Source organism: Oculina patagonica, chromosome 7 (assembly GCF_052425735.1).
Source record: "Oculina patagonica isolate OP01 chromosome 7, crgOcupat, whole genome shotgun sequence".
NCBI classification, from domain to species: Eukaryota; Metazoa; Cnidaria; class Anthozoa; order Scleractinia; family Oculinidae; genus Oculina; species Oculina patagonica.
In genome coordinates this window covers 28,526,147-28,550,301 of record NC_135764.1, presented here as the reverse complement: position 1 = coordinate 28,550,301, position 24,155 = coordinate 28,526,147, and the positions used below count along the sequence as shown (strand labels likewise).

The 24,155-nt window shown below is 37.7% G+C and overlaps 1 protein-coding gene across 1 annotated transcript; it reads left to right on the top strand.

Annotated features, from left to right (window-relative positions):
• Positions 1-5,086: 5,086 nt before the first annotated feature.
• LOC144661019 (uncharacterized) lies at positions 5,087-23,168 on the top strand. Its single transcript, XM_078521737.1, has 13 exons — positions 5,087-5,265; positions 7,153-7,344; positions 8,118-8,240; positions 8,905-9,271; positions 9,742-9,972; positions 10,843-11,258; positions 11,833-11,963; positions 14,815-14,989; positions 17,474-17,680; positions 18,621-18,746; positions 19,610-20,237; positions 21,040-21,685; positions 23,029-23,168. Exons 1-12 carry the CDS (start codon positions 5,172-5,174, stop codon positions 21,668-21,670), a joined length of 3,321 nt encoding a protein of 1,106 aa, XP_078377863.1. The 5' UTR covers positions 5,087-5,171; the 3' UTR covers positions 21,671-21,685; positions 23,029-23,168.
• Positions 23,169-24,155: the final 987 nt, after the last annotated feature.

Below are 24,155 nucleotides of genomic sequence, written 5' to 3'. Positions count from 1 at the left end.
GCGCCCCGATTCGGAGTACTTATTCAAATAGTTTATACCAAAAGCGGGAGCATTTATTGGAGTGCGCGTATTAGAGGAATGGAGGTAAATTAAATTTTAATGCTGTACGTGCGCAATATTTTTGCTGAGTGTCAATAACCTGTATCAACTAAAATCAACGGACTGCTGTCATACTAGGCTATTTGTACAACCAAGTTTGCTTGCGATGTGATGAATCAATTTTCTGAAGCGCTAAAAATGCAACTAGTTGTTTCACATACGAGAGGATAATCCCGAGATTTGGGGTTTGACAGTGCTGATGAATTTCTGAGTGCTATGAAGTACACTTTAGCTATAACACGGTAAGATTTATTTGTATATGTACTGGTATCGATAGCGAATGTAGTGAGAACCAGTCAAACGACGAGAGTTCACTTGTCATTTCTACCACCTTGAGGTTACAAATCGTTTGCACTTTCGATCTGAATACTGGGTCGTATTTTTTTGTAACTGGCTAGCCTAGCTATTGTAAGCATTCTTTAAAATGACTCGCTAAATATGATATATGACAAAGTGATTCGAGCGATCGCGAATAATAATTGTCCGACTTTTGCTGATCTAAGAAACTATCCGCATAAAGTCGCTGCACATTTTTTAAATCAATTCTTAAACGGGCACAAGCTAACTTCCTTCTGTATAGACCGTAAAACAGCTATCAATTATTTACATTTATCTGAGCAAATATCCAACGACAGTACTGCGCACAAGGAGAAATGAAAATGAAGATTTTAAGGAAAAAACGTTCGCTGAAAGAAATTAAAAGCAGAGCAGTTCCAGAAATCCTGAGACAGCGCATGCATGCGTATTAACGAGTTTACTGAACTTACCTTCAGAATAAACAAGCAACACCAAATAGAATTCCTGGTGACGAACATGAAAAGCCAGTGTAACGAACATATGCCAATACGAGAAGAAGTCCATGCCAATACGAAAAAAATACTTTAAAAACCCATAATAAATTGGGTATTTTTGAAGAAAAGGCCAATTATTACGGAATCCGCCAGGACTTCGAGTATGAATTGGAAAAAATTATGTACCAAAATTGTTTACATCTTATTGCAAACTTCTGTGTTACTGTTTCAAATGTCTTACCAAAAGAAATCATTTCTAATGTGTTCAGTACCAAACATCGAAAACAAATTTCGAACTAGTTCCACTGAATTCCACTGAATCGCTTAAAAGACGATTTTACAAAATAGGTACAGGTGAGATTTTACCTAGAGTTAAAATGGTTCTTGTGAGCTTCGAAATTTATTTTCTCAGGCTCTGACAAGAAATTGTTGTCGGTGTTATCACAGATAATTACTTACATCTTTAGCTTTTAAAAAGAGTAGAAAATAACGCAATAGTATTTAAATTATTCTGGTACTCGATTTTTGTCCAACTTAAATTAATATTACTCGATTTCCTGATGGATTCCGTCTAAAATCTTTTTCAAACCAATATTATAATTGATAATTTCTACAACAACGAAACAATTAATTTGATTAACAAATTTACGGAACGGGTTTTTTTCGAGTTACTTTCTCCAAATATTTGAGGAACTAAACAATTATAAAAACACTGTTTCTAACGTTGACTTAATAGTTACAATAAAATTTTGACAGTGAGATAACACAATATTATGACAAATTCCAGCTTAACGACAAACCATGTTTGAGGTCTGTCCGACAAAAAACATTGAGCTGCATTTCAGTTTTCTGAATTTGTTATTAAAATGATCTAAGTTATAACTATGCCTTTGAATTCGCCAGTACGCTGTGGTTTTTTGTGTGTTATTTTTTTTCAAAGATCAAGATCGCTGTTGTATTCGTCTCGAATTTGTCGTTCACGTTCGTTTGTTTACAGGAATTGAATGTCAACGGCCAAAATAACTCAAACCCCAATTATTTTTACTGTGACATTATCATCGACTAGAGGCTAGACTTAATCCCTTCCATCAACTGTATCGTGCACCCAGTGCAGCTATCGGCAAAAATGCCGACTGGAGGTAGGGTTAATACAGATTGTTCGAGTTGCGTTCTGCGACAATGAACGAGAAACTCGATTAAAGCCAAAATATCTAACAAACTCTTCTAGTTTATAATTTTTCAAAACAAGGCTACTACTGAAACACGAGATCGATCACACTCTATATCATGTAGGAATAACGAAAAGTCCACCTCTTGTTTCTTTATGTATAAGCAGTGAAATGTCCATCACGAACCTAAATTCCGCTTAGCTGGAACGATTTATACAACACAGATCTATGAATGAAAGTGATCTACAATCCATATATTTTATGAGTTATATATAATATCATTTTATATCACTCCTTCTGAATATTAGTGTTTTTATAGTAACTTGCAGAATTCTTCGGGCGATTTTTGCACTGCACTTTTAATTCGCCGTTAGTTTTGTTGTGAAAAACATTTTTCCATGCTATACACTCTTACTAGACAAAACTGAGAACTGTCCAAAACCTTGTAGGGAAGCAAGTCTTGTTATTTATGTAATGTTTAATAAATGAGCAGCAGTGTTTTATCAAGTTTAAAACACGAGGCGAAGCCGAGTGTTTTAGACTTGATAAAACACGAACTGCGAATTTATTGAACGGCTTAAAAATCTTCTGATGTAGATCAACTCATTCTTGCACTAATATTTAGATTTGGGGTTATTTTGGCCTAGAAAATTGGACGTAAAGTTTAGCCGTGTCTTTATCAGATATAAAGACATTCATTAAACATTAATTTCTTTTTGTATTTTCTTTATGAATTATTAATGAGTTTTTTAAGGTTAGTTACAAGTGTGGCCTTTTAACCCTTTCCTATACCTCTCTAATAAGCCCCCACTCACTATGTAATTTCAATTTTGAAATTTCTGACCAAAACTTCCAGTTGACTTTTCACGGGGAGACGTGTGAACATGTCAGCGATATAAACGCCCCCAACGTTTATCGAAAGTACCGGCGTTTTTCAGATTCGATCAGATCATTCCACGATCTTTATGAGGGGCTGTATATGTATTGTAACTAAAGAATGTTAGCCTACTATACTCCACAACCGCTTAACATCAAATCTTCCTTGAGTTGTTTGGTGGCCGTCTTAACGCCCCGGCGTTACTTTAAAGTACGTTGCTACACTAAAAGGTCTTAAAGGGATCTGGCGTACGGTTTTTGTTGAAATGATTGGATAACGAAACAACAAGGAGTGATCTTTCTCTTAAAATACATTTAAAACAAGAAGGACTTGAAGGGCTTTAACAGATAGCTAAGGATTGGTCAAAATGTTAACTGTCAGCAAGAGAAACTCTCTGTCCCCTTATCCTCTGTTACTGTCAGTTGAGAAATGATCCGGTTATTTTTTTTACTGATCGCTAAGATTTGAGATCCGGCAAAATTTACTGATAGCTTAGAAATGAACACACATTGTAACTTAACTGATAGCTGAAAAATCGATTATACCAGCACCGTTATCCACACTCTCTTACAGTTAACAGTTTAAACGAGTTAAAATGCAGGGGGGGGGGGGGGGGGGGTACTCCTTGGAATTATTGGTTGACTCATATGGGATAATGATAATTTATAAATTATTTTAGGCCAGGCTGTGTGCGTATCGGAGGTGCATGGTAAATCACGCTTTGTTATATCTGTTATATTAAATGATATTTTTTGTTCCTTCCTTTTCTCTCTCTTTCTTTTGAACATGACTCAATTCAAGCCCGTTAAAAAGGGATATATACGTCAGGAGTCCGATGCTATGTTTTTCTCTTGAGAACGCTTATGTTTAATGAAACGTCTAGAGCTGTGGCTCCCTTTAAAAAACTACAGTCAACTCCCGATAACTCGAACCTTCAAGGGAAATTGAAAATGGTTCGAGTTATCGGGAGTTGAAAACAAATTACCGCAAATAAGGGAAAAAGGGTGTTTACTGAACAGATTCTATTCATAGATCTAGAACAGTGTAGACTAGTGTACATTTTAAAAAAAATTAATTAGAGTATAGATAAGCCGAAAGAGAAAGGAACAACATATTTCTTAATCATTGTCAGATATACATCAGAACGTCATTCCACATGCAAACGAACTGAACGTCTGTAGCACGTCAATGTCGAATCACAGTTCGTGTTTTGAGGGGCGTTCTAACCCGTGTACGTTTTAATTTCAAAATAATTTCAACGTTTTAGACTACAGCACGCTGTTTGTTTTGACTTGTCATCTATTGACAGACATGTTCGAGTTATCGAGGGTAAAATTATATAGAAAATGACCTGAAGGGAAACGAAAGTTGGTTCGAGTTAGCGGGAGATTCGAGTTATCGAGGGTTCGAGTTACCGAGGGTAAAATTACAGTAAATGTATAACGGAAATCCAGGGGAAATCGATTTTGGTTCGAGTTAGCGCGAGGTTCGAGTTAGCGAGGGTTCGAGTTATCGGGAGTCGACTGTATAGCTGAAAAAAGCACGTAATAAAATTGCTCTTTTGTGTGTCACAACCCTTTATAGCTTAATTTGGGATCTAGCTGCAGGTTTTTGTACAAAAAAAACGAACACAATTTTAGTTTAGTTCATATAACTCATGAAGAGTTAGCAAACTATTCGAGAACTAAGTGCGTTGCTATGGTTACCCTACTCCTCGATTGTAGCTTGCCGATCATTCAGTTCCAAGATCAAAACATTAATTCTTCTTACGATTTGCCATACATTTCTTTAAATGTTACTTCTAAGACTTCATTAGTATATATATCACGAACATGTTCCTAGCAGTTCCTATTTTCTGATTCATATCACCCTCCTCATAGACAATTTAAAATTATGATATTTTTATATTAAGAGCTACGGTGTAGATCATTCGATAGCTTGTTGAATAAAAAGAAACGCACTTTGGCTTGCTTTAAGTTGGATGCAAAGGCATCTTCCATTATTTAATAATGTTGACTAGCAAGGATAAAATATTGTTTGTGGAATTTCGACTTTCTTTGCATAGTGAAAACTCTCAGGAATGTGTCAATTACAGTCAATCCCTTGGTTTGCTTTCATTAATGTGTGTGGGAGGCTTTGTTGTGCTAATCACGCCGATTTAAATCTCCCACTACAACTCTACCTTGCCCTGTGTTTGCTCGAGAAAGAAGCATTCCTTCTTCTCGTTTATCAAAGATGAGGCATTTTCTAGTCCTCGTTTCTCTAATTCTCTTCGCTGCAGCAGAGGACCCAGTAGTAAATGATAACGTCCCGGACGTTGGCCAGCCCGGTAAGCAAATTTCTGTGTTTCATAGGTGCCAGCGTAGGACGGCAAATTTTAAGTCAGAGCCCTGCTGAGCGCTTTGCCTTAAACAAATCTCCTGGGTACAAATATTCTTAGTAGAACTTTGCAAGGTTCGGAAAACGTGGTTTAAAAATTCTGGGGGACGAAAACCCTACAGGAATTTGACAAGACTATTTTAAGCTTCACCTTTCTTTCTGCTCTCCCACAATGTGTATTTAAAAGTTTACTTATGGGCTGTTCCTTGCAAGAACTAACGTTTAAGACTTGTCATCGTCGCGTTTTATCAACGTTAAATACCTACTTTTGCACATAATTTGGAGATATAAGGATCATTTCAGTAAATGCAGTTTTAAGTTAAACTTTTGGCGTCCAGTTTCTTTTCGTGGGTCTCGAGAAAAATAAACAGTTATTGATAACACGGAATCATGGCATCCAAAGAACAGTCCTAACGACTGCTCAGGCAGATTTAGATGTAACGCATGGAATTAGTATTTGGTTTTTGTTTTGCACGCTCGCCCTAACAAACGCTTTTTGCTTTTTCTTCATATGCGTTTGATAGCATAACGTTTAATATAATCATTGTAGAATAAAATATGGTATCATTGAAGAACTAAATTGTCATATTGCAAAGAGTTTCTCTAGTTTTCAAACCATTTATAGGCCTTTATAGATGTTAAACTTCAAGAAAAAAAACTTTGAGAAAGTCATTCACCAGTTGCTTGCTTCTTATAAAAAAAAATCAAAAATTTGAGCAATCGTCTTGCATATTAGATTCTTGTGCTAATATACTGAAGTCTGCAAACTTGCAGCTTACAGCAAATAAAACTGGAGAAAGAAAACTACATATCAGAAAAATGTTCTTTAATTTCTCCTTTAAAAATGATTTCAAATAAATTTTGCAATATCGTTTTTTTTTTAATGGCTCAAGCTATACTCCTTAATCTGAAGAAAATTAAAAGAATCCTTTTAATTTTTGCCGGCAAAATTAATTCTTACGCGGGAGGTTTGGTTTGCATTGCGGCGTAGTTAGTTAAAGAGTTTAAATGAACGCAAAAAAATCATAAAGTTATGTTTACTCACGGAGACATTAACTCAACAAAACTGACATCAAAGGCAATAAAGAACTAGTCACTGAAGCATGAAGCCACACTTAGCAACAGAACTGATCAATCTCAATTCGTGAGATTCAGTGGATTGACTAAAGTGGTTTGAAAGCGGCTTAGTAAATTATATACAAAAGCTTGCGCTATTGTCAACAAAGCGTAATTAGTATTCGGGGCCAAAACTACTGGCTTCCAAGTGTGTCAAATGAGCCCTTAACAACCAAGCTAGAAAAGATAGAGTTTTAAACTATCTTGTTAGTCAAATGATACACAAAATGCAGAAAAAACCCTTTGAATTCGCGCGTAGTAAAGCATTCACTAACAACTGGATTCAATCAGTTTCTATTTTTTTATTTAACTAACTGAAACATGGCGAAATACTCAGTGCCAGTAAAATATGTTATAAAATGCTACGGTGCCCCCAAAAGTCTTGCCGTTTTTTGTGTTCTTGGAGCCGTATTTAAGCTTAAGTTGTTAGACTCCATATGTAGACAAAATAAGTAAAGAATGAAAAAAGCGTATATATGCAACTTCTCGTTGATATCTTATGAATTAAATTTTAAGCAAGAAGCTTCACTGGGGAGTGAATTTTAGCGAGTCTTGTTCAAGATTTGTAACTCATGATCTTTAATTCACGTTCCAAAATGACTTACTAAATAAAATCTTCAGCACCAACCCTTTATACAAAGCTGACTCTTTTGACTATTTTTACTGAAACCCATGAGTTATATATTAACCGCCATTTTCTTGTACTTTTTGTCACCTAAAGGCAGCGCCTGTAATCCTCTTGCTGTTGGCCAACATGTAATCATAAAGGAAAGCTGTACGAACGGATCGAGCCCTCCCGGGACTGTATGTGACTTGTCTTGTCCCTCAGGCTACAAACTTACTGGCCCGCCATTCAAACAATGTGGAAACGATGGGGTCTGGACACCACCCAGTGGACCAATCAGTTGTCAAGGTAATGTAGTGTGACTCTTGGGGGAGGCCAGGGAACGTCAGGACTTCTCTTAAAAGCTGTAGTTGCCTGGTGATTAATAAATAAAATTGGCCTTGGCAATATCCATACATTTTCAAGCAACAAAGTAAAGAGAATCAAGACCATAAGTTTATAGTTAGGACTTGATGTACCACAGAATTAAGCCGAAATATAAACACTGAAAGAAGAATTGCATTTGGTTTAAAGATCAAAGTTCAATTTTACTCTATTTTTTTCGTACTTATTCGCAGCTTTTCATTTGTTCATTTTATTGTCATTTTATTTATTTATTTATTCCATTCCAAAATTACAATGATTATATACAAAGCAAAACAAGTAGAAAAAGAGAAATGGAAAAGGGCAAAATATAGAAAGCTTATTCGATGTCCCTGATTAAATTACAATAATAGCTAAGGATAAAAAAAGAAAACTTAACTTGGGAGAGGAAGAGCAGTAGTTAGTACTGATTGGTATACAACTGGTAAAGTGCTTTTTTTTTTGCTTACTTTTTCGTATTTTCCTAATGCCAGTCTTGATATTATCTGTAAGGCTGACGAATCTATCAATACACTTCAATGCAAACACTTGCATATCGTTTTGGAACCTGAGAATAAAGAATTAAGATAATATTTTTGATGACCAACCGATTCTCACAACAAACATTAAACCAAATATATGACATTCAGTAAAGATAATTTATCTTTAAATCTTATAAAATTTCTAATGTATCTAACATTATCTGCTGTTTTGTGCAGATATTAATGAATGCGAATACGATAAAGGAGGTTGCAGCCACGAGTGCGTGAATGACGATGGTGGACATCATTGCGCATGTCCTGATCCGCTGGTACTGTCAGATGACAATCGTAACTGTAGAGGTTAGTGAACAAAGTTAAAAAAATTGAAAACTTTTTATCAAATTCCAATAGAAGCCTCGAAATATTAACCAACCCGGTAGTCAAGAAAATTAGAGGTTTTGGTTAGTTTAATTTAACAAATGGTAATCGAAAGTGGCTGACCTGACCGCCCTTAAAGGGATATATAAAATAAAACAGTTGCATAAGTCAGGGAAAGCAAAATTTGTTTTAAAAAAATGAAAACTATTTATGTAGAACGACTTTTGTAGAACTTCCATTAACGACGTTTGACAGGACAAAACAATTCACAAAATGATATTCTAACCCTCTCCAGTTCAGCACCATTAACACAAAGATTTGTGCAATGCTAATTAACCATCCCCGTCCTTTCCTTACGGTTGTCTGGTATGAAACTTTTCTAGGTATCACTGTGTCTATAGGTAAAGGGCTTTGATCAAATTTTAGAAGTCGAAAACTAAGAGATTGGTATGATCCTTAATCAGTTTACCTTAACGAAAGCCCAGAATCGAAAGAAATGTTCATTGATATTTAAATACAAACATAGGAAATATATCAAAATAAACTTAATGGTACCACAACTAAGACAGCACACAATATCAAGAGGATGGAAAGATGGTAAAAAATCCAATTTTCTTAAACACTTCATCTTGTTTATTTTTTTCAGCTGTTGGTCTTCTCCTAAACTGCAGCACGCATGCCATCGAGGTAACAGTCCCTAAGACAGCTCTACGCGACTTACAAGGCGACTTTCTAAGTCTCTTAGATCCCACTTGTGACGTCATTGAGACACCCACCCATTACATCTTCAAGACTGCTCTGGACAAGTGTGGCACCAAGCGACGTAGCACTCCCAACTTCATCGTCTACAGTAACAAAATCGTGGAGAGACACGCAGCCCCTGGGAGTATCATCACTCGAGTTGGAGAAGACGAATTCGATATACCTTTCTGTTGTTACTATTTGAACAACGGGATCACTTCCGCTGTTGGGATAAAACCGGAAGTGAAGCAGCTCTACCTTAATGAGGATGGGTAAGACGAATTGTCTTTTTTCTGATGTTCTTGTTGTTGCTGTTGCATTTGTTTACTTGAAAAACACTTTTGTAAACAACCTCCAGTGGCGGGAGTTTCCCAGGTAGCATAACCTTTACTTTTTAAAAAAAGAGTGTGAATGAAAAAAAAAAAAAAAACTTTCACATAAATTTCCTCTTTAAAAGACAAGATACTGCCAAGGGCTAATTGTGGCAAAGTCTATAGGAAAATCAGTAAGGAGTAGGAACAATGTTTGTGAAATGTGTAACAGCATTAAGTGGAAACAATTAGAGAGCTTGGTAGTTTTGCAGCAACCTAAGCAGTTTTACAAAAAAGCTTAGCTAAAACTGTGTTTCTATCTTTTTAAGTAACGAAAATTTTAAAATGATTTAGGATCTTAAATTCAGCCGCATCTATAAAAGCTCATCGCTATAAATTCTCAAAATCAAAATCAATCTTTTCTATCACAGGTATGGTCGTTTTTCAATCCGCATGGATTTCTTCCACGGGCAAGACTATCAGAGTGCGTACTCGTGGGGAGATTTCCCAATAGAAGTAGCATACCGCCAGCGATTGTATTTTGAAGTGTCCATCGCTACCTTAGATCAGAGTCTGGAAGTCATGGCGGCAAATTGCTGTTCCACGCCTACCGCTGACCACAACAAGGAACACAGGTTCAGGCACGAGATGATCCATGAAGGGTAAGTCTTTTTTAGACAACAAATTAAAGAAGCTACGTCACGGGCAACACAAATTAAGGTGAAAAAATTGGCAATTTTTTTTTCAAGTTTGAAACCATCCTTGTTTATTTTCGGGTTTTTATTCCTCCTTTGCTGTTTTGCTATGTTAGAAAACTATTAGTTTGAGGTTTCCTTCAATTTATAACCAATCAGAAAAATGACTTAAAATATCGTGACATAGCGCCTTTAATTAAATTGTATAAGAAATGCAGTAAAACTCCTTTTTCGACCTTTTCAATTGGCCAATTGGTGGCTGTACCCATGCAGTATGTAAGGCAACTGTACTCAATCCTTTTCTTTGGTGAGGTTAGCACCAGGAAAAGACAAAAAACACAACTTAAAAGCCACTGAAATAGAGTAGAAAACACGAAGCTTTTTTGTAAGTTTGCTCTTAGCAGGAACAGATGGAACTTCCGGCAAGAAGGGACTCGCATAGCTAGCGAAGTGCTATGCCAAATTGCAATTGTTTTCAAACTTTCTGAATAGTAGTTGATGCAACAAATTGCAACATTGTATAGACTAGTCCCTTATACCTGGCATATGTTAAAACTTCCAGAATCATACAATTCCTTCCGTGGTCAGTTCCTTAAATGGCAATTCCTCAGCAACACTTCAATATTTTAGTCCCTTAGCCCTCAACTGTCCCAATTAATAGCTTAAATATCGTCCTATTATGTCTGTAATTTTTATAATAAGATCTTTGTTTTCCGTTTTTTCGTCCTTGTTAAGTCCCCCGTGAAACAGCTAGTTTACCTCTAAAAGTCTCCGGGAATTTTCTGATTCATTCTTTCCAAAGCAATGTCAAATCATGATCCGCGATCTTTTCATTAGGTGCCCAGTGGATGACACTGTTCAGATGGAGCCTTCTTCTTCTCCTCAAAAGAAACGCTTCAGCGTCGAAGCCTTCAAGTTTGTCGGAGATTTTCCGTTCGTGTATCTGCACTGTAGCGTGGTGGTCTGCAGAGTTAACGATCCCGATTCCCGCTGCTCTAAGGGATGCGTCCCAGGACTACACGTGAACCCACCTTACAGTGTCATGGAGAAGCTCAAAGAAGAAGCGGCGAAGGGGCACCGAGCCAAGCGAGCCCTGGACTATAAGGAGCCCAAGTACCTGATCTCCAAAGGGCCCTTCTCTTTGAATGACGAAACTGTTAATGACGGGCCTGTGATCGCTCTAAAAGGACCTCAGCAAGACCGGTCTAAGTTGGCAGAACAAGATGCAGAGAAAAATGAAGAGAGGAGAGAAGGTCAGTACAGAACACGAAATTTTGTTCCTGGTTGTTTGAACGTCTGTACTTTTTTTGTTGTTGAAAATTATTGTGTGACTGCAAGATGAAAGTGATAAAATTCTTACCTTGTTGATGAAATGTGAATATCTAATTGAGTTTTATAGGACAAGCTTTTCTGAAGAACTAAAACGTACTCAAAACAATTCATTTTTTATGTCCAAACTCTAGATAAAGTTCCATTTTTAGTTTGCAAACTGTAGATAGACGAATATTCACTGTCGTCCTATATCAAACAACCTTTAAGCTCCTTTAGCTTTTAAATTTAGCAACAGCAATATTTAGAGTGACAGAAACGAACATTTTTTCGAAATTATTCCTCTGAATTGGTCAAGGCGCAATTGACTGATATACAAAAAGAAATTTACCTCCTTATCTTTAAATTTTGCACTTCTAAAATCTAACGACCAAAACTATTTAAAAGAAGAACCAGGCGTTTTGTTATTTATCGTTTTAGTTAAATACGCGGCATGTTGCATGTTCATCTATAGTTATTACATACAAAATATTATTAACACTGTATTTATACTTTTAGGGTGGAGTGCAAGCGTGACAAATGGTCTCATGGTAGTTATCGCGGCAGCCAGTGTTCTTGCTCTCGTGGGTGTTATACACGTCACGCGCGTGATGAAACGCAGCCGAGGTTACAAGGTGGTCAACCAGTCGTGAGCGATCGAACATTTAATCAGGCGATGTAACGTTAAATCTGGTTTCCGTTTGACTCAACACTGCGCAATTTAGTTTTGTTCTTTATTTTTGCACAAAGGGTCTGTTCATATCTAGGAATACTACTCTTTTTCCATAGACCGCACAAATTGGCCGCTCTCTTGCAAATGGTATTCTTAAAAAGATGGCTTTCCCTAGGTATGATGAATATCATGTAAAAGAATACTGAAAAAATTTGGTCTTGACCTGCCTTTAAAATGCATTTTTGTGCAGTGACAACCTACAAAAAGAAGAAGTTAGTATTGAAACTGAACTAACTTCAGCTCATTAGTCAAACACGATTTGACACTTTTTTCTTACAACCGCAAGTGCATTCTTTTACGCGCAGGGTCTCTTCAATTTTTTGTTTTACATTTCTCGTTTTAAGGTTTAAGGCACAGCATTTCAAAATATTTTTATCGATTTTAGTTCTTTACAATTGTATTTAAGCACTAGTTTTTTCGGAATGTAGTCATTTTAGTAGTCATTTGTAGACGGATATCAACTTTTCCAGCCGTTTAGGGATATATTGAATTAGTTTTTTTTGTCAATAACCAGGTAGATAGTTGTAAAGGTGTAAAACGGAAACATTTACAGTAAACACAATAAAATTTCCTTTTTTCTTAAACAAACGGTGTATTTTTTCCTGTATACGTAGCCCTTGTAACTTATTGCTGCCGTACCTCTCTCTCCTCCGCAGAGGCCTCTTTTGAGTTTTCGTACGGGCCGGGAAATGGGGATAGGTGAAAAGAAAGCGCGTGAAGCCTGGGGAGAACTAAGACCGAGAGTGATTTAACTTAATGTAGGCTCTAAATAACGGGGCAGTGTCACGATTTTTTTTTGTCAAGTTTTGGTATAAACTTTACTAGAATTACAAGGGTGCACTTATTGTCCAACAAAATAACGTTGGAACAACAAAAGAACGTAATAATCATTCTACAAGATGTGAATAATTTCACTCCCAATTGACACTGTCAAACTCGAAAAACGTCAGCCTGACTTTTTCAAGTGACAGTTTTAGGCCACTTCTATCCTATCTGTCCGAAGCCACACCACTTTTTAACAATTTTCATGACCAGTTCAGCAAAGCCAGGCAACTATTAGTGAATTTCCGGATTAAATCTTGGCGACACTGCCAAACGTCTTTATTTATAAGCGCTATACGGACATGTCGTTTTTACAGACTATGGTACTTATTCCAGGATCTAAACGTTTGTATAGTTTTCTTGAATTAACAGACTTTTTAAAAACACTCAGACAGACATGTATGTGTCATGGATTTTTTTTATCAAGAATTTACTCCAGGTTTTGCGACAACCGGCGATTTTTATTCACTGAGAAGTTAATACATTGCGTTTTCCTCAGCTATAATGCTTTCAAAGAGACTTTAAAAGGAAAAAAATTCAGCAAGTAGTCGCTAAGCTATGCGGTGAACTTCGTGCCTTGTAGCAGCCCCAAAACGAGAGCCAATGCAAAGCGAGGCTCATGAAATTAAGGGGACCGGTCCTTTTAGGCACAATCTTTTGATCCAAAGCTCAGTTCTCCTAAAAGTGAATCTTAGGCCCGGTTCAGACGCCGTACTTTTCATGAGCCGAACTCAATTCGAATTTGGACCGACCCAAATTGACAAAAGTACGCCTCTTGATTCAGACGCCGTACTTTTTGGCCGTTCCGAGGCCGTTCCTAATACAGTTCCAATAATTGAGGTAAACTGTTGGCAAAATACATTATAATAATTTATGAATTAGGATCGGCACATGAATAGTACGGCGTCTGAATCAAAGCCGTTCCAAAGGCGTTCCACAGGCGAAATTCTCGGCCAAGCCAGGCGGGATGAACGGGTGAGACGTTCCAAATTGAAATTGCCGTTCTAATTTGATTCAGATGCCGATCTTTTCATGTACTTAATTCAAGGAATAAAGTTCGGCTCATGAAAAGATCGGCGTCAGAGCCGGGCCTTACTTTGCAAGTAAAACAGATTGATTACTTGGGCTTTTGTCGTGTTCTTATTTTTACCTCGTGTGCAAAACAATCGCTAGACTTAGCTGTAGCTTCTCTACGAATACGAAGGTCTCAAGTTATTCCTACACGCCCTGAAAGTAAACGAGCCTCGCTTTATTCACATCAGAGCGAAGGCACTGGGTCCAAGGATTAACAATCAGGATCGTATGACGTCAGCGTTATTCTCAATCCACTCGCTTTCAATTCTTACTTTACCAATCTGGATCAATATTTAATAAGAATTTAAAAGGCCGAGAATATGCCTTTTAAATACTCGACATCTAATTAAAAAGTGCTCTTTTTATTTACCATTCACTCTAAGCCGTCATTTGTCAGTTGATGCCGCAGTGCTCTTGATTGCATACCTTCACGCTATTGTTAGACCGGGCATAACTCTAACTCTTTTCCAAATAACTGATCATGAAAGCATAACTTGAATTATGTATAACCTAAGCAGCACTGCCTTCGTGTAACGTAATGTCCTTTACAAAATAAAACGTTGCAGTTTGTTTCTTGTACAATAGTTAAGCGATCCACTTATCACAGCTAAGCTAGCGTCGTTAAAACTTTATTCCACCTAAAAAAATCAGTTTTCAAGTCGGCCATTATTTAATGTTAAAAACAAACGCAAGTTAGCTTGCCTTCGATGGAATTTTTATTACGTGCGGGATTTTAAAATGTTTACATAGGTTTGACACTCCGCTCATTTTGTGTACTCTGCATATACATTTTAAAGTCTGCAAAAAATCCGGGCTCTTCTCTGATATTATCACTAAGTTAAACGTGGGAGGCGATTGTTATGTTAATTTAGGCTCAGTTTAATCACCTCCAAGAAATTCTTTTAAAGTCCAAAAGTTTGTTGACTTTAGTTAGGTTTTGCTGGGTGTGGGAAAGAAAATTCTTTCCCGCTTTCAAACTAGCAAAAATGTTTCGTTTCTTTTTGCTTGTATTTCTTGCCCTTCTAGTTGATGTGGCTGCCGAACAACGTAAGTGGAATATTTCTCTATTTTGTGTGGTTTAATCTGGGCTGTTAGGATTGCTAAGTTAAAATAACTCTACAGCTTTCATGTATGTGCCAGGGCACTTCATTTTAATCGGAGTCACAATGTATGTGTTTTACGTCCAACTTCACGGTGTTTAAAGCGACCCAACCGTTAAATATCGGAATACAATTTCAGTTGAACTATATATTTTGAGCTAGACCTTTGTCACAAGAACTCAAATAGCTCGATTATTTAAATCTACGGTTTCAAAATCATCCTGCAGATTATGGACAAGACTTATTTCCAAAAGCAATGTTAGAAATATTCGCCTCCTTTTTGAATTATCCCTGTTATTATATTTCTTTTTCAGCGAAAATAAAATTATTGAAGTTCAGATTTCCTTAGGTTTCGCCAGTTTTAAAAGCCCTGGGAATTTTAGAAGTGGACTATAATGGGTTGAAGCATTTTAGTTGACTACTAGCAAAACTGACTCACCCATGGTCCTTTATATGATATTTTAAGGAATTTATAGAAAAGTGATTGGTGTACATGTAGATCAGGGGTTACCTATTTAATATTGTCGTAAGATAGGAAATTTAAAGCGTGAATAAAAGAATAAATTGGAAAAATACTGAATGAGCTTCCATAATGAGGCCGGGTTCAGGAAATGTTTGCTCAGTAACAAAGATATGCAACCCTTTGCATGTAGTTTTATTTTCTCTAGTTTATTTCTTATATGAACCCTATCTCTAGCTGTAAGCAGCTCAAATGCATAGCTATAAATACCCACTGATCTTTTTGCTAAGCTGTTTTCCAGTTTTAAACCAGATTTCACTGTTAAAAATTAAATTCCACCGGAGTTAAAGAATACTTTTCAAGTGTCAGAAAAAAAAAACGAGAAAAGTAAACAGTAGATTTCATGACACGAACCAAGTCCCTTCATCATACAAGCAAGTTACATTTGTGTGAGTACATTATGGATACAATATTCTTTTCTGTAACCAGCGATCCGGCCAAGTTTTTTCGCCCTCGTATTGTCTCAGTTACTGGGTCACCAAAAAGAAAGAGAAAAAAAAAACACTGTAATTTCGAGTGTCAAGAAAATGACAAAACACAAAGACGAGGGTAAGCTACTCTGAAAAGTATGGGCTATAATCAGCCAGGTAAGTTCAATAGGTCCTTTAAAATAATCCCGCATTTTTTCACATTATCCCGTAACAAGCATTACCAACCATATAACATGGTGAGAAAAGTTAGCTCGACTTAAATTGCAGTGTATAAGTACAACACTGCTAACTTGTACTAGTCCCAACAAAGGTAAAGGGGGCATATTTTTAAGGGCATGTACTAACATTGATGTGTGACTATAGAAATTTTAATATTGCACTTTTTTTGCAAAGATACAAAACCGACTCGACTTCTCCCAGCGTATTTTGCCTTTATACATAACATATGTTGAATTTTCCATACGCTTTCTAATTACCTTTAAATCATGCGGCAGTCAGAGTTAATATCCCGCTAAACCTACCACTTTAATATTTATTTTTTTTGTTTAATTTGCATAATTTGGTCAGAAATAATTGTTTTGGGAATTGTTTACAAAGTTTCAAGTCTTCACCGCCTACGCATAACATTCCTCTCGTAACTTACAAGAAAAGCAACAGATCCGAAACTACACACCCTCAGTCTGGTATAAGCAATTATCACAAAGTTAATGAAGCTAGTAAATAACTCCAACATAAAGTAAACGCGCTCATTTTCGAGACTGACAAAAAAAAAAGGTGCACCGTGGTCCGCATGTGTACTTGGTAAACCCTTTATTTAAAATCTGTGGTGTCAATTTCTCTAGATTAGGGTTCATGAATGTTCCCTCAAAATTTTGCAGAGCTCGCAAAATTAGTTTTTTTTTGGGTGTATATTATTGTTTTTTTTAAAAAAAAAAAAAAAAAAACCCGAAAAAATTATTTTAAATTTTTTTTTTTAAATAATTTTAATATTAAATTTTTAAAGGCCAAAAAAAAAAAAAAAGCCCGCGAAAACTTTATTTCGCGAAAAAGGTTCTCGCGAAAATAATGCTCGGGAGTATCGATCATTCGGAGCAAAAACCAAATTCGTGCTCGCATATTTTTACAAGTGCTTGCATGCTTGGTTTTTAATTTAGTGGAGGTAGCATGTTGAAAAGTGCTCGTTGCTCGCAAGGCTAACTTTTGCCAATGCAAATCCTCTCAAGAAAAGAAGAAACGCTGTGCTCGCATGCATTCGCATAGACCATTAGCTCATTCGATGGCCCTTAGATTCTCAATAGTGTATGATAAAATGTTAATTTATCGTCCATTGTCTTGATGTAAAACAATTTCTCACAACTACAACTAAAATCAAACGTAACATCACGCAAACCGGAATTAAGGAGAGTGAATTTTTCGTGCTTCACCCTTGGCAAAAAAAAAAACATTATTGTTCAGTTTTTGCTGTTTTTTTTTGTTTCAGTCATGGCACCAGGGGAGGTGAACTGTCCCAGACTTCAAGTTGGAGCCCACGTGATTACCGACCATTCCTGTACCAGTGCCCCGAGTGTGGCCGAGACTGTTTGTTCCTTTGAATGCCTCAAGGGCTACAGGCTGAGTGGTCCATCTGTTAAGCATTGTCAGTTAGACGGTACCTGGTCTGATCAAGGTCTTCCTGTTGAATGTGAAGGTAAGTTTATACCGGCCTTAACACTTCCAAAAGAGTACTACAAAAGTACTAGTGATAAAAAATGAAAAGTTCTGTTTCAAAAGACGTTGAAAAATAAGAAGCACCACCAAAAAGGCTTCTCTCTGGCTTCAGCATTCACACACTTTAAAGAAAGAACCACCTCGTGCAGCAAAAAAAAAGAGCACCACATGAAAGCCGCACACTGTGGTGAACAATACCACGTAAAATTGAAGTGCTGTTCAATAGCATTCACACTTTCACACTTTAGTTTCTATTGAAATATAAAAAAGGGCAAATATGACCAAAACACCAACAGTACCCCATGAAAGTAAGAATGGTCACACACTAGGGTCTCATCCACAAACCGTAGAATCACCTTGTACAGCATTAGAAACAGACCACATGATAGTACTTAACTCCTCTCGCCTCCGCGTGCCTCCTCCCTCCTCCCATCACGCGTCTCCCTCCCTCGTCTTCGGTTCGCTACCTGGCCCCCGGATATATCCTCGATAGCTTTCATTTGAAGGGTCACACTAGAGTTAGAACCACCTTGTTCAGCACAACAAACTGTGCTACATGAAAGTACTGTTCAATGGCTTAAATTTGAATGGCCACACACTAGGGTTTTTTCCACATACTTTTATAGCTAGAACCACATTGTTTAGCATAATAAACAGTACCACATTAAAGCCCTGCTCAGTATAGCTTTCATTTGAATGCTCCGGATCCAACACAAGGGCTTAATCTTCTTTACAGCCATAATAAACAGTACCGCGTGAATTACTGCATGCTTTAATTTCAGTGGTCACTCAGGCAGTGTATCTACCACAGACTTAAAAGTTTGAAACACATTAACTGACACAAATAGTATTTTACTTGAGCAAGCTAAAACTGAAAGGTATTGCTTATTGATTCATCTGCTCTCATTTATATTACACAGATGTTAATGAATGTGATGTCGAAAATGGCTTCTGTAGTCACATTTGCAAGAACACACCGGGAGGGTATCACTGTGAATGTCCCCATCCACTTTACTTGGATCCAGAAAATCAGAGGAAATGCAAAGGTGAGCTGCGTCTTAACAAATCCAGATCTCTACTTTTATAAATGCCTTAAAACTACATGTCCTTCTCCACAACCATCTCCACTGTCTTGAACATAAACTCTTTGTACACTTTTTAAGAGCCCTTTTAGTAAGAACGTTGAGGCTGAGATTTAAAATGATATTAAAAACTTATTAAGAGCACACCCAAGCGACAAAAATAAAAGTTTAAACTGTTCGGAATTAGTCCCCTTCATCAGTGGAAAAAGTCAAGTGAAAAATCATTTTTTAATCAAATATCTTTTTTGTTTCAGTTGAATTTCTTCCATCGTTTTTGTAGCGAGCTCTAATTACAGTTCTCTACTACTCCTTTCAAATAACATACTTTGGAATGTAACATTTGAAATTTCTTAGTGAAAAAGGAAGTTCAAATGAGCCCAAATAAATACTTGAATGGACATTTTTACTTTTCACAACATGGGGTAAATTTCCGTTGTATCAAATGCTTTTTTCTGTTTTAAAAATTCAGCTTTTATAAAGCAACTTTAAAAATTGTAGACCGTAGGAAAATGTTAACAACGTTTTAAGGCTCAAATCATGATTAAAAATAAGAACATTTAGTCTCATTTCATCCTAATTTGCTCAAACATTAGTCGCTCGTATATACAGACACCACAGATTCTGTCCTTTCTGTGTGGCCTCCTCTCTCGGTCCTGTGGCGCTACGGCTTTCTTGCGCGCGGCACTCGTTGCCTCGTTCCTCTCCTCCGCGCCTCCGCCCTCGCGCGTCTCTTTGCTGGTTCCGACGATTGGCTGTTCTCTGGTTCCGTGACATGTCCCTTTAAAAAAAGTGCATTCAACTCACTTTCGGTGCTTGTGTCTCCACAGCACATGGAGTTCAACTCAATTGTAAACCAAATCACATGGAAATCGTCCTTCCCAGAAACCTCATCCATAATCTTGAACACGAGCATTTGAGCCTGCTGGACCCAGCGTGTCGAGCGAATGGAAATGCAACCCACTACAGCCTTTCCACTGACATCACGCAGTGTGGCACTACATCGCACGTCTACAAAAACTTCATCGTGTACACCAATCGGGTGGTGGAATCTCCTAACGAAAACTCTGACGTCATCACCCACGTGGGTGAAAACGAGATCAAAGTCCCATTCAGTTGTTATTTTAACGACTTGGAAATTGTCCACGCTGTTGGGTACAAGCCGGTGGCGAAGAAAATCCACGTGTATGTAAAGGGGCGTGGCGAGTACGCCTTGAGTCTGGATATCTTTAAAGATGGGAGTTATGGAGGGGGAGCAAGGGCTTTGGTATCATCGTCAGCTAAGTACACCCAGGCGGACTTCCCGATCAGTGTACAACTCCGTGAGAGAGTGTACGTGCAGGCTTCGCTGGATACTCGAGAGAAGGATCTCAAGATATTTGCGTCGAACTGCTGCTCAACGCCAATGCAAGATCACGAGGCTACGATTAAATTCAGGCATCCATTGATTGTGGAGGGGTAAGTAAGAACACTTTTCTAACCTTGCTGACTGTGGAGCGGTTTTCCTTGGTGTCGTGTCTGTCGCTCCTGTGGCTCTCTCGCGCCCTTCGCTCCTCCTCCTCTCCCCTCCCCGGCGTTTGCTGTTCTTGTTGGGGTTCTGTGTGACTGCTCTATAGAAGTGTACATCCGTGAATGAAATAGCTTGCCCTCAAATTAAATCTCTGTAACTTTGTAAAAAAAAACGCCTCCAAATTGAAGGAAATTATAAAAGAACAGTTACTGAAAAAGAAACAGCGCCAAGGAGGTCACAATTAGCCGGTAGGATTGTAAAGCATTTCGAGTGGTTGAAAACTTAGGATTACGAGCTCGAGCCTAATTTTCCTGAAGAGAAATACTTAAGCTAAATTTTCAAGAAGCACCCTCCCCAACAAAGAAATGTGAAAATTAGTACCGACTTTCAAAGACTCCTTCCTAATTCAAATTTGAAAGTAAAGTAGCTTTTCTGCGAACTGTGACGGAGTTTCGCCTGAAACAGGCAAAAACTGTCTTTCAAAAGCCAGTATAAGTCGGAGAGCAGGACAAATATGCTTGGACAACTTATAAATTAGAAAGTGCATTAAAACTTCAGCCACATCACTTTCGAGATCCAGCTAGAGAACACTAACTCAATGTCATATTATGTTCTTAATAATAACTCAAAAGAAATACGTGGCACTTAGCCAGGGGAATTTACATGCCAAGCTTGGTAATAAAGTGCTCGCTGAGAGAAGTGAACAAGTAAATGCTTTTGTTCTGATGAAATCTCTTTTTCTCTCTCTAGTTGTCCCAGGGATCCCAGCGTTCGGTTCCATGCCTCATCAGACCCGACGAAAGTTCGCTTCAGCTTTGAAGCGTTCCAGTTTCTTGGCGATCATGATTACGTCTTTATCCACTGTCGCGTGCACGTGTGTGACGTCAACGATGCAAACTCCCGTTGCGCGAAGGGATGCCTGTCTGGCGGCAATCCGGTAGTGCAAGATCACGCTAAGCATAGCAAAAAAGCTCAACAATCCGACAAACCCGCCAAGAAGTCGGTTGCACAGCCGAAAGAGAAGCACATCAAAAAAGTCGTGGCTCCAGCAAGCGACAAGACGAAAAAGCTTCATGCTGCCGCCAAAAAACTCGCTGGCAAACCAGCCGTGCAGCCAGATGCGAAACGCGCTAAAGCATCGCTACCAAGCGAGAAAAAGGTTCAGGATCACGCTAAAGCACCAGAGAAGAAGAGCGAAAAGACGGCGCACCGTGTCATGAAACGCGCTGCAGCGCGTTCCCACAAGAGAGGAGTGCTAGGGTCAGCTGATCTTAGCAGTAAGGGCCCGTTCATCCTTGATGCCGAAAAGATACCAAGAGAGAGTCAAGGCCAAAGAAGGTGTTCCCTCATGCTAAAAGGAATGGTATCAACACAGATGTGAAGGATAAGAACAAACGTAAGTTTTAATTGTTTTTTATTGCTTCAATCCATGAGTCGAAAAGATTGATGCATTGCACCCGAGTCGAGATGTAAATAGAACACTGAACACTTTAAAATAAGTGTCGTGCAAAACTCGAACTAAGGAGGACATTTTTTTTTTGGGGGGGGGGGGGGGGGAAAAAAAAAAAAAAAAATTTTGGGGGGGGAAGAAAAAAAAAAAAAAAAAAAAAAAAAAAAAAAAAAAAAAAAAAAAAAAAAAAAAAAAAAAAAAAAAATAAAGAGAGAAAAAAAAAAAAAAAAAAAATAAAAAAAAAAAATTTTTCCCCCCCCCCCTCCATGAAAAAAATGGTCCGACCCTAATTCAGATGATTACTCCAGCAAGTAGTTCAGAAATCGATACAAAGACACTCGACAACTCCATGCAATGCCTCTGATTGGCTGTTGCTAGGTTACGAATTTTGCGCGTGACTAACAACTAGACGGGTCTACCACACGGGTCTCTGTAGAACTACGTCACAAGTGTGTAATTCGTCGGGTTTCTTTGCGCGAAACGCAAAGGGAAAAAAAATTTCGGACGATTTTGATTTCGGAGAAAAAAGTGTCCGAAAATAAAACCGTTCGAAATTTTTAAGTTTTCGAGGTTTTTTTACAGTACAGTTTAACGGTTTTGGATACACAGCCGGCGGGCAAACAAACCTGATGACCCAAGGAACGGTTTCGAGATTGCAGAAATAGTGGACATTTTGAGCTCTAATGCTGTTACTTTTCTTGATGAAGCGATCTACAGTTGAGACAAAGCCTGAGATATCTAACGGCTTGATTTTAGATGTATTTGTGTTATTTTCACGAAGAAGTATTTGCAAAACGTTAAAGATGTAATAAAACTATCATGTTCACAGATGTTGTTGCAGTCTTACTCGTGCTTTGAAGGCATAAATTTACTTAAGCTATGTTTTAGCAAACTTGACCCCGAAATTTTTGTCCGAAATAAGATAAAAATTGTCCGAAAATTAAACGTCCGAAATTTTTTTGCAAGTAACGAACTTAAACCAACATAAAGTTAGCCTTCAAAACGAACCCAAGGGTGTGTTCGTACAACTAAATTTTTTTGTGAATGATTCATCTCTGAGATGTTTTACACACTCAGATTTTCTCCTCTGTCCCACGCTCGGTCATGTAGAATAATAACTTCACTATTTATTACCGCGCGCTAGCTTTAGAATCTATCCATCTTTATATTTCTTCTGTGCGCGGGTTCTTCCCCCTGGCCCCTCCGCTCGTCCCTCGTTCGTGGGCTCTGGGTGGTCTGCTCGTTTGGTGTGTTCAACTAAATTGTTTTTTTTTTCCTTCTTGGCCTAGGTTCGAGCATCGCCCCAAGTGCAACAAACATCCTTCTAGTGGCAATGACTGTAGCCTCCATCATGGCGTTGGTTGGTGTCGCCTTCCTTGGTCGGAAAGCGATGAAGGCCGTTAACAATCCGTACAATTATGAACCTCTATTAGTCAATTAGTGACGCTTATTTGTTGTTAGTTTTCACAACCAACTTGTTAGAAAATAGCAATCCAGTTTTTAACCTTTTTTAATGTAAAATGTTTGCCAACGTAGAGTTTAGCATGAACTATATTTTAGCTGTATACAGATTTCATGAGGGATTGCGTTGGGCCCAGTCCTTTGTAATTCACAATATTAAATCATAGCACACTTCGAGCGATTTTTCCAATGATTATCGTAAAACTAGTATCTTTAAAAAATCCGCAAAAGGTCGTCGAGTGATATATTCAGTTTTTTTCGCGGTTTTTCAGTTTCTTTGTTTTTGAAACGTGCGTGAGTTTCGTCAAAGGTTGCTAGACGACAAGATTCTGACGCAAAAGCTTTTTCAGAGCTTGCGAGTGACTCGTTTTTTCCCTATTTCAACAAAGATTTTAAGTCACTTAACAAAAAAAAACTCAACCTCTTCTCTTTTGCTTGTGTATTATTTTTCACTTTTTCCACTTAACAAATTGTTTTCAAAATGTTTGAGTTTACAGTGTAAACGCAAACAAACATTACAACATACGTACGAAAATCATTGGAAAACTGCTCTATTTCAAGGTTTCATAGCAGTGTTGAATGTAGCCAAGTTTAATAGGTAGTTTTTTTATAATAATGTTCAAGTTGACGGTTTGTATATTCCTCTTGACATCTTTTCAAATAAACTTGTACCATTTATCACAATTCGTCTCATCTGCTGCGAGAGCAATGAAGCTCAAGTAGAGCTTCAGGGGCAGGGGATAAGGCAGTCGCATTCCCGACTTCACAAAGGCGGCCACTAAAAAGGTTCCTTAGGAATCGTTCTCTTATTTTATCATTCAATTACAAGTTCTATTAGCTTCAGCTTTAGTCACCTAACTTGTTAACAAAGATCCATAAGATTAGCAAAGAAATAAACTATACAATTTGGTCAGAAATTCGCTACTTGCCGTAGTTTAGTCATAAGGCAAGGTGT

Bases quoted from the DNA above. Each gene is read 5' to 3' on its own strand.
- LOC144661019 (XM_078521737.1), top strand. From the start codon at position 5,172: ATGAGGCATTTTCTAGTCCTCGTTTCTCTAATTCTCTTCGCTGCAGCA. The intron at 11,259-11,832 runs GTCAGTACAGAA...TTATACTTTTAG, and splicing joins AAATGAAGAGAGGAGAGAAG to GGTGGAGTGCAAGCGTGACA. The intron at 18,747-19,609 runs GTGAGCTGCGTC...GTGTCTCCACAG, and splicing joins AAATCAGAGGAAATGCAAAG to CACATGGAGTTCAACTCAAT.